An 11,674-nucleotide genomic window follows, 5' to 3' on the forward strand; every position below is an offset into this window, starting at 1 on the left:
TAAAGAAATCGCAAACGGAAAATCTTTTCTTTAGCATTTCTTGGCCTATCTTTTTGCCCATTTCTTTTCAGGTCGATACTAGGCTTTAGTCGACAGTTCTGTTTTCATAAACGTATCGCGATGCTATAAGGTATCGATACTCTCACTAGTATCGCCATGCAGATATTATGGCATCACTGCCTGACAGTCGCATTTCTTGCCTGGTGTTGACTCTGGCTGACAGTTGTGTCAATTGCATCAAAGCGTTCGGATCGGATCTGAGGGCGTGTGTGTCGCGTGGTGTATGATTGAAATCTGCTCTGCTGTGGTGGAAATCGTTTTATTCATTTTTCGACGCCGTAACATCCTACACCCAAACGATTTCCAGTAGCGCAGCAGTAATCTAAGTTAGCTTATGGTGAGCTTATCCGGGCAAGAGCGGATCAATCGACAGAATTCCGGCGGTAACAACGTATAGGCTTAGAAAAGTTAAACCCGAACGACGTCAGTGAACTGAAGCCAACTAAATGGTCTGTGAATAAAATTAGTTGTAGCGCAGAGAGGTGGAAAAGCAGAAAAAATCGACGTATGTATTGCACAGGTGTGTGCTAGAGGAACACTTGCTGTTTTTGCTTGCAAAATTCCCCTTTGACCGGAAGCTGTTGATGCCATCAAAGGTAAGTTTCGTTAAAACGTTGAGACTCAGAAGTTTCCAGTCGGGTTGGTTGCAACATTATTACATTTTTATACTTGTGCTTTGGTAGTATTGGGACATAGAGTAAGTCTATGTCTTGAGTAAGTAAAATTAAGGACCTCACCCACAACCAAATTATCGTAGTTTGATACCATTGTCATTTAAACTGCCGTAAACCCCTAAATTTTATGCCGCATAATGTGTCACAAACCTAAACGTCATCGTTTATTGTGCAATGACTAATGTTTTTCTTTTTCATGCCTCTCTTTGTTTTGCTTTCAGGAAAGTAGTTGAACATTTACCAAGCGGGTTGACCCGGGAGCCCTTTTAACGGCCTGCCGCTATCTTGCTGCTCCCCGTCTGGTTCGTCGTGTGTGCCGACTAATAATCTAATCATGATATGTGTGTATGCGTAACCGTTGACCCCGGAGTATAAGCGAACTGCTGACAGAGGAATTCAACAGAAACAGCGAATGCTTCCTCGATATGCCTCTTTTTTCAACACCCAGGCATTCCCGAACGTGTTATCAGACGTGTAGTAACCACGAAACGACAATGACGACGTTCGTTGTCTGCATCATCGATGAGTATTAACTAAACAGTATCGGATTACTGAGCAACTAGAGAAGGCGAGTAATAGCGACGTGCGTGCGTTTGTGTTCATATCTATGAAGACTGTGGTTCTGCTTAGAACGATCGAATTCACAAATAATCTGTTGTGTTCAATTTGTTGTCACGCATCAACTAAGTTTCAAGTGCTCCGCTAGAAACCTACTTTAGCAGCGAAAGTGAACCGACTAACATTCCCTCGGTAGGTTTGACCGTAGGTACTCAATCATGTTAAAATCATGCCGACAACAATGATTACCGTTGTTGAGTGTTTAGCAATTGGAATTCTAATATTTTGGTGCGGCAAATGGATTGTTCATGCTATGGCCATCATTCATGGAAAGCTGAAATTGCACAAAAAAATTACGTCTGCTAATCAACCACGCGAGGTTCCTTATCCTTCGGTGTCGATTCTGAAACCACTAATGGGTGTTGATCCGAATTTGACCAGTAACTTGGAGACGTTTTTCCTCATGGACTACCCGACGTACGAGCTGCTTTTTTGTATAGAATCTTCGGATGATCCGGCTATCGACGTTGTTAATAGGTTGCGAGAAAAGTATCCCAACATCGAAACATCACTACTGTTGGGTGGCTCAAACGTTGGAGTAAACCCGAAAGTGAACAACTTAGCACCAGGCTATCAGGTGGCCAAGTACGAGCTGGTAATGATTTCCGATGCCGGCATTCGTATGAAAAGTGATACATTAACGGACATGGTCAATCATATGACCGAACGAGTAGGATTAGTTCATCAAATGCCATTTGTTTGCGACAGGGAAGGATTTGCGGCTGCCTTCGAGAAGATTTACTTTGGAACGGTTCAGTCAAGGATATATCTTTGCGCGGATTTACTTGGCATTATCTGCCACACTGGAATGTCCTGCCTTATGCGGAAAGATGTTCTCGACGAGCTAGGAGGAATCCAAGCATTCGGTTGCTATCTGGCGGAGGATTTCTTCCTAGCCAAAGCTTTCAGTGACGCCGGATGGAAGCTCACCATCAGTAGTCAGCCCGCCTGGCAGAACTCGGGCATTTGTGATATTAGCAGCTTTCAGGCGCGGCTTACTCGCTGGGCCAAGCTGCGAGTGGCGATGGTTCCTACGACCATTTTGCTCGAACCGCTTTCCGAGTGCATCATCGTCGGAATGTTTGCCTGTTGGGCAGCGAAGATTCTACTGCGATGGAATCCTCTGGTGTTCTTTCTCATACACACGTTGTTCTGGTTCCTTTCCGATTGGGTTCTACTTTCAATCATTCAGAACGGATCTCTTCCGTTCAATAAATTTACCTTCTTAATCGGTTGGGCCTTCCGAGAGCTGAGTGGGCCGTACCTCTTTTTCAACGCCTTGTGGAATCCGGCCATCAGATGGAGAACCAGAGTCTACAAACTAGCTTGGGGTGGAGTGGCATACGAGCTGACATCCCAGATTAAATCGTAGCTTAGCATCGGCACTAAGAAGAACGCAATCATCGTACTCTCCCATCTCACCTCCCCTGTCCCACATTCATCTGTTGTTGTCTCTTTTGTATAAAGTTCATCCAAAACGCCTCGTATGTATATTTTTGAAACTTTTACTAGAAAAGTTTGTTTTAGAATAATAAACGAGGATAATTCGAAGCTGTTAATCTGTTCCCTCTCCCCAAGCTCGCATCCATTTGTTTGTAAATATTTATTGACCAGTAAACCAGAACAAAATGCAACTTCGGCTAAACAAAACCATTAAGCCTGCTCTTGCTCTTCTCTAATGCCTACATTCTAGTAGTACACAGGAGATCGATGCAATATCAAAGTGAAAATCGATAACTCACGACTAATAAAGAGCGTACTAGTGATAGCAACAAAACTATTACGATTAATATTTTCCCTTTCGTGTGTCTGACTCATGTTTGAAGAAGTTCCAGTACCCTCTGTCTGAAACGCCGTCGTATGTTGGGTGAATAGTGGCTCTAATGAAACAGGTTACCAAACACCGCTGATTACTCACGGTTTTATTTGCTCTTTAATCAGCGCAAGCATATCTTATCTGCCTCCCAACAGGTACCGTTCATGCGACTGGTTCGTTCGTACTGTATTTTTGGTCATCGGAAAAATGATTCTTTGGTTTTTCGGCATGTGCCTACGAAAAATTCGGTTATTTGCTTTTGAAGCAGACTAAACGATATGCTAAACCTTTATTGAATCAATGATAGGTTGAAAATATCTATTTTTATTTTACATCCAGTTTTTACGAATGCCTGTCTTTTAAGTAAACACTGTAATGGGCTTGCTAAGTAGAAACCGATATTGATGATTTTTGTATTTTAATGAATGGGTATGTATAGTTTAACATATCCATCAAAGCCATTTTTAGAATAAAAGGCAACGGCTACGTGCATAGCGTTAGGTATCAACACTACGTGACGGGCACCGACACTGATAACACCAATGAATTTCGACATTGTTTGATTTAATCGAAAACCTTTCGAAAGATATGGAAAACTTAGGTAACGTAAAAAAAGAAATTTCAATTATCTGAAGTATGCGCTTAGGGGGCAGGGAGTGAGATATCTACGGCTGCCTGTTTAATAATTTGAAAATCATCACACAACTAGTCTTTTTCTATTGTGCCTTGAACATGTAGTTTATTTTTCTAAATATAAAGCCTGATATTGCAGATAGACCTTTATCCGACCCGTCTTTTTAGCAGTAGTAATCAAATCAAGTAAAAGTTGTTAAAGATAATGTTTCCACCGTTTTCAAAACTCGAAATTACAAAAGGGATTATTGCTTTGGAACTTTAGAACTCAAAGATCGTCAGATTCAACGTACAGAAACAAAAATGATTTCCGCATTCATTGGCCCCTACTTAACGTAGGAAATCTCCTTATTACGGTATGCTCCTTGACCTCAAAATCTGTAAACTAACTTTAGCTAGACAAGATTTATAGTGTGGCTTTAAAAAAATCGGAGTAAACTTCTAGAAGGTCTCGTTTTATCTTCCGAAAGTTTTATCTATCGAAAAACGTTAGTCAAAAATCACCTTACATTGCTGAGCAAGGTGAACTTATACAATGTAAAACACCGGTAGCGGTCGTTATACATACCTACAACAAATTTGAACGCTCTAATAATATTCCACGGAAAACGTAAGCCAAAAGGCCGACGCGTTAGGTGCTGACTGATAAGAGTCTGAACGGATTTGGTTCCACCGAATTGTGACTCGTGTCGTGATAACAGTAACCGAAGCTACAAAAAAGACCGTTGAGACGAGCATCTTTCGTCGGCTTGTACATATTTGCTTGCATCAGTAATAAATTATGCATTCGTATTTGATTTTTCTGTTTCGCTGGGGATTTATATGGTGCGATAAGCCAAGAATTTCGTTTATGCGTGCATTCAGTCAACTGGAATAGCGAAAAATAATAACAAAAATTTGTCTGCTTTTTTAATCACAATTCATGCGGCTGACTTTTTATGCTGTCCTTGATCAGCAGTTTTGGGCGACGAGGAAGCCGTTAGCAAAACTATATCAACCTCAGTATGATGGAATCCGAAATCTCGATAGAATTAGTAACTGCCAACTCAACTAAGTTTTGCAGTACAGTAGAACGCCCTTTTTACGTCCATTCATTTCATGTGATTTCTTTTTACGTCCACTTCTTACGTCCGAAATTTGAATTAACGTAGGGGCGACCAGGTAGACTTGATCCCTTGGGACACTTGATCCATTCATTGTTTCTCAGTAAATACAATGCTTTTTATGCAGAAAAAAATAAAGTTGTACATTTCATTCAACTAATAAAATTGCAAAACAAAAATGTAATAAATTTTTACATTACAATGAAAATGTAATATAATAAGATTTGCAACGGAATAATTCTCTATAGGGGTGGTAGGGGCAATATGGGCCACCTAAGCAAAACGTTTCATAAAACATGTAGCGCGTAATCAAAATTCTAATAATTGCCATAAACTTACGATTTGACATGTCTTTGATAAATTAACAATGTTAGAATATTGCTTGACTATGAACAGCCATCAAATTTAAATGTTTAAAAAATGATACTTTTTGCTTCGTTCAAAACCCATACGGGGCATAATGGGCCACCATACGGGGCAATATGGGCACGTTAGTTAAACTTATCATTTTAGCCAGTTTTTACTGGAAAATAACATAAAAGATTATATCATATAGAAGAAAAGAGAAATGGTGACTATTTTGATTTCATTCAGCGGATGTTTAATGATTGTTTCTATTTAACGATTTTTTTTCAGTTGAACAACATAGGCAACATGGCAGTTGAAGTGGCAGGTAGATGAAAGACACAACTTTTGCTCTGTAAGCACTATTTTCGGGTTGATTGTTGCTTACAATTACGCAACATTATACTTGACTGTGTCATTTTTATGTTTATATTACTTTCCAGCCTTTATTGGTTATGTACAAATACATTGCCAGGCATGCTCATTATGCCCCTTACAGCTATGCTAATCAAAAATAATTATAATAATGCGATAAAACAAAAAAAATATCTCAATTATACAAGGTATATATATGGTAATGGTAATATATGGTAATAGTAACCTTACATGGAGTGGAGAAATCCATAGCACGCAACAAATGGCTATAGAGCTTATTTTGTGGGTTGCAATTCTTATAGTATTTTTACAATCCTGAATCGGCTCGAGCTTTTTCTCAATATCTCAGACATGTCAACGAATTTGGACGTGATTTTTGTTGAGATGCTTATTAAGAACATTATCAACAAGTTCATTAATCAAATTAGCGAAATTGATTGCCCAATATGCCCAAACGAACGATGGCCCATTTTGCCCCGTATGCTCATTATGCCCCTATTACCCCTACTTCTTTTTTTAGTGAAGTCCAATTTTTTGGCTACGGAGAATTGTCTTGAAATTTTTGAATTGATTTTCAAACAAAAAATTAGCTAAACATGTTTATTCATTGATGCTGTATACATTTTACAATAAAACTTGTATACTTATATATTTTACCAAAATAATTTTCAGTAAAACTTACTACGACTGGTACACTTGATCCACATAGTTTCAGTGACACTCGATCCTTTTGTTAGGAAATGAAGAGCTTGCAGGCCGTTATGTCGTAAATAATAAAATGAACAATTCTCCATACTGTAAGCATTCGTTATTTAAAAATCACGAATAGTCCGGAGATCCAGTCAGAACGACCGCAAAAATGTTCAATTTGAATGTAAAGGGTGTCCCACATCAAATTGCATCACGGAAGAAACGCTGTAGAAAATTACCTAATTAACCGATTCTTTTCAAACTTTCAGACTACAAAATATAACTCATTAGTAAGCTTTTGGCATATTTGATTCATTCAACTTCAATACCATAACCGAATGCTCGCACCTTACGCTTAACTCCACTCAAAAATGTTTGTACAACCTAGCTACAGCTTCATCTGTAAGGAAATCCACCTTTTCTTCATGTCTTCTTCAGATTAGACTTCCTTGGGATGCTTCCATAGTGCCTGCTTCATAATAGGCCTAATGCCTTAGTTCCGGTGCGTTGGCCACTCCAATACATCCTTCGAATATTGGCACAAAGATAGATCCGGCCAGAAGATCGTAGGGCCCTCGTGTTGCTTCGACAGAGGAAGCAGATGCTTCTGTAGACACTCTTTGAGGTAGATCTACCCGTTTACAGTCCCGGTAGCCATGAACGGCACACTCCGTTTGTCACATGATGTATTTCTTGGCCAAATCATGTATTTCTTGACAAACTATGAAAATTTCAACATCCTTACTTTGTCTGGAAAATCAAACTTGTGCTGGGCGGTGAAATACAGTAGCCCCGGAAGCTGCCGGAAGTCTGCCTTGACGTAAGAGTTGAGGATTTTCCAGGTGCTTGCGCAAAATAAATTCGCGACTTTGCATTTCAGGTGACGCCATTTTTTCCAATTTTTGAAAAACTGACCGCGATCAAAATAGAGTGTAAACAATACACTCTAATCTATTTCTACTCAAATTTTCAAGAGAAACTACGCAATGGGTAATTTCCCACAGCGTTTCTTCCGTGGTGCAATTTGATGTGGGACACCCTTCAATGACACTTAAGCGATATGTGAGAAAACGAAAAAATGCTTCTGAAAAGATCATTTCCCAACCGGAGTACGGAGGAGCAACCCGTGCATGTTCTAAGGAAGAAGAAAGACTGCTCGAACGAAGAATTCATCTGAACAAAACAACTCATCTTCTTTGAAGAATTCTATTAATCAAGTTCCAAAATCGATGATTCCGAACAATACAATTATCAAAACATTTGAAGATATAAAACCATTTCTAAAGGCATCACCACGTAAAAATATGTGAAGAGTAAGAAAACGAGGAGATACACATCCTTACACATGCACCAACGAAATTGAAGCTGGAGACTTCTCTGATTATTAAACAGGAAAAATATAATGCTTCAAAAATTAAAACCCACCGAAAAAGTTCTCGTCGCAAATTATAAAAGATGTCCAAAGCTATAGGGGAATGTCGTCGTGGTTAGGCCATCTTTTGGTCCACAAATCGCGTTTCAAAAGAAACTTTGGAAATTCCACAAAGGTCTTATTAATTGTTCGTATTTAGACCTTTGTTAGATTTCCAAAGTTTCTTTTGAAATAAGATTTGTGGACCAAAAGTTGCCCCAACGACGACGACATTCCCCTACAATTTTCTGTACTTTCCAATATATCCCATATCTTTTGTTTAGCGCTACGTATCACTAATTGATAAATTGTAGGTAGTAAGCTGTATTGTAAACTGCCGAAAAATTGAAAACCCAGGTTTTTTTCTAGTGGACTTTTGAGAAATATACATAAAACAAAATGGGGATCAAGTCTCCCTTGTTTCCGCTACTCTTTTTTACGACTGAAATTTAAATTACCGTCATCTTTTTTGCGTCTGAAATTTAAGTTATTGTCCTCTTGTTTTACGTCCAAAATATGAATTATAGGGGAGGCAAACCGAGGCTTAAATGTATACATGTATGTTCATATCTCATGCGACCAACAAAAAAATCAAAAACTGCAATCGATCGAAAATCGAATCGAAATTAAAACCGATGAAGTTACTCATCCCGCCGGTTGCTCCGCCCAAAATTTTCCTGCCGTTTGATAACCTCTCCCAATCTTTTTTTTTTTTTGTATTTTAAAGTTTTTCGGATTACGTTTTTTGTATGCAAATTTTATTATTGAATCATACAATATTAGAATAAGTTCATTCTTTTATCAAAAATCAGACGACATTGAATACATTGTTTTTAAAATCCGAAGCGTACATGACGAATCCATGCTTCGAAATTTTTCGCTGACGTCGGTTGGCGAAGAACCAACATATTTCCATGGTGGAGGATGTTCACAACTTGATCTCCTGGTTGCTAACAAGCACGAAAAAATATTACGTTTTGGACAGGTTAGCTTTCCTGGATTATCGCAGCATGATCTTATCTTTGCGTCAGTTGACTTTGAAGTTCAGTGCTCCGCTCAAGTGAGTACATACCGCGATTATGTAAATTTCGATGTGCAAAGGCAAAACTTTCTATTCCCTGGAATCATTTATACGACAATGAAAATCCAAATGAATCGATCGAGTATTTTAACTATCACGTTAAGGCAGTCCACGATTTGTGTATACCCCTTCGTACCAACGCCCATCAACGAAAATCGAATGAGTGGTTTACTGCCAGTGTTCGGCGGTCTCTGCTGGAACGCGATTTAGCGTACAAAGACTGGTTAAGAGCTGCACCCGAGTTGAAACACGATAAACGACAGCGTTATAAAGAACTACGAAACCGTGCAAATGCACATGTTGCGCGAGCCAAAAAACAGTTTCTGGAGCAGTACTTGGACAGTAGGATATCGTCGAAGGTCTTGTGGCAACGAGTAAAGCGAATAGGTGTGGGCAAGGATAAGGAGTCACAGCAACACGACTTCGACCCTGAAGAAGTCAATGACGTTTTCTTGTCCAACTATACTACAAGTGGTACTCTGGAAGGAGCTCCTCCAAGAGCTACAATGTATTCGCCGTATCAGTTTTCTTTTCGACCAGTGCAGAGCTGGGAGGTTATTAATGCCATTTGGGAAGTCAAGTCGAACGCAGTAGGTTTGGATGGCTTACCGATCAAGTTTATGAAGATAATTTTACCATTGGTAATTGAACATGTAACTCACTTGTTCAATGTCTTCATTGAGTCATCTACTTTCCCAGAATGCTGGAAGCATGCGAAGATTCTGCCACTGAAAAAGTAGGCTCATCTGAACGACATTGCAAATCTACGCCCGATCAGCATACTATGCGCACTGTCGAAATCCTTCGACAGCTTCTTAAGCAACAAATGGCGCACTACATAAAAAACAACAACCTACTGACTGAATTCCAGGCTGGTTTTCGTAAAGGTCAAAGCGTTAAAACTGCTGTTCTACGAGTACATGACGATTTAGGAGCGGTAGTCGATAAAAAAGGAGTTGGTATTCTTCTGCTGCTAGATTTTTCAAAGGCTTTTGACATTATCCCTCACCGGAAATTGCTGTCAAAACTGGAGGCTCAATTTAACTTTTCCTCTGCGACTGTGAACATGTTGTATGCATATCTACAAGGCAGAAAACAGACAGTATACTGTGGTGGTAGCTGTTCCAGCTGCGCCGTATCTACATCTGGTGTACCGCAAGGCTCTGTCCTCAGACCGTTGCTGTTCTGCTGCTACATCAACGATCTTCCGACGGTTCTTAAGTTTTGTTCCATCCAGATGTATGCTGATGACGTACAGCTATACATCAGTCGTCTTGGTCCCTGCACATTGGAAATAACCAGGATGATGAATGCGGATCTAGAAAGAATTTCGGAGTGGTCACGGCGAAGGGGGCTTGTAATCAATCCTACCAAAAGTAAAGCGCTGTTTATAAGAAGTCGACGACGACGAGAAATTGGATCTGTGTCTCCGGTATCGTTCATCAAGATAGACGATAAGATCATTCAGTGGTCGGACAGTGTAAACAACCTAGGGTATACGTTCCAGAGTGATCTTCGGTGGGACGGCTTAATAGGCCAACAGTGTGGGAAGATTTACGCTGGTCTGCGAACACTATACTCCAGTGTTTCTGCTGCGCCGGTCGACACTAGGCTGAAACTTTTTAAGTCGCTAATCCTGCCACACTTTTTATTCGGGGATATCTTCCATGTCCGCCTCAGTGCAAGTTCGTTTGATCGACTACGTGTGGCATGAAACTGCTGCGTACGTTTTGTATATGGTTTAACCCGATATGACCATGTAAGCCATCTACAGAAGAATTTGCTGGGATGTTCTCTACAAGTTTTCTACGCATATCGATCCTGCATGTTCCTGAGAAAATTAATGTCTACGCAAACCGCGGCCATACTGCATCGAAAACTGATACAATCACACCGCCGTCGTTTACAAAACTTAGTGGTTCCTGCAAATAATACAACGAGTTACGCCAATTCACTGTTCGTTCGAGGTGTTATTAATTGGAATAGTTTACCTCCCATAGTAAAACGTTCTTCATCGGAAGCAATTTTTAAGAGTGGCTGCATAAGTTTTTGGAACCGTAGTTAGATTGGTGAATTAATTTATTAGTGACTAGTTTAAACAAACATTATAATTGTAATTACTGTAACAAACCGGAGGTAGTATTTTTAAAAGGTAGAACCTTACACTACTGAACAATAAACAAATGACAAATGACAATATTCGAACCTTATTTAACTTCTAGAGACCAAGATATGCAAGTTTGACCATTGCGCTTGTGTAGTTGCAGCCACTTTTCACAGTTTTAATTGTAAGGATTTTTCTACAACTTTTTACTTGGATAAATTCTTATTTGCAGCACCCAGCACTAGCCTCACCGTTAGTTTCCAGATCAAACTGTGTTCCCGACTTTGATTAAATCAAGCCACCATCATGCGCCCACATTTTGTTTTCTAACAAGACCGGCATGCTTTTTGGTGTTAACTTTTTTGCAGAACGAACGAAACCTTTTTTGCAATGGATTTTGCAGATTGAACATCAAATAATATAAATGATTTGTATTATTTAGAGAATATCTTAGTTATTATATATAATTTTATTGAAGGATCTTCTATGTTGTGGGAAAATAGTAGTTCTTTTTTGATTTTTTGCGCAAGTAGGAGTTAACCGGACCAAACTTTTTGCTGTTTTATTTTTGCAAATATTTAGGTTCTAAATAAATATAATATGTAGATTGTTACGATTAAACACAAAAATTACAAAAACGTAAAATGTTAGAAAATTGTGTGGATAGCTAGCACTCCATTTCAATTCTTATAAACAATTAAAAATAGCCAATTATTCTCACAACTATATTATTCCAAAAACGACAAAACCAACTATCAAATAAC

At 39.2% G+C, this 11,674-nt stretch overlaps 1 protein-coding gene across 1 annotated transcript; it reads left to right on the forward strand.

The window, feature by feature from the left end:
* Window positions 1-254: 254 nt before the first annotated feature.
* Window positions 255-3,120, forward strand: LOC128734685 (ceramide glucosyltransferase). Its single transcript, XM_053828988.1, has 2 exons — window positions 255-656; window positions 956-3,120. The coding sequence occupies exon 2, from the start codon at window positions 1,522-1,524 to the stop codon at window positions 2,722-2,724; it is 1,203 nt and encodes a 400-aa protein (XP_053684963.1). The 5' UTR covers window positions 255-656; window positions 956-1,521; the 3' UTR covers window positions 2,725-3,120.
* The last annotated feature ends 8,554 nt before the right edge of the window (window positions 3,121-11,674 follow it).

Source organism: Sabethes cyaneus, chromosome 2, assembly GCF_943734655.1.
Source record: "Sabethes cyaneus chromosome 2, idSabCyanKW18_F2, whole genome shotgun sequence".
NCBI lineage: Eukaryota > Metazoa > Arthropoda > Insecta > Diptera > Culicidae > Sabethes > Sabethes cyaneus.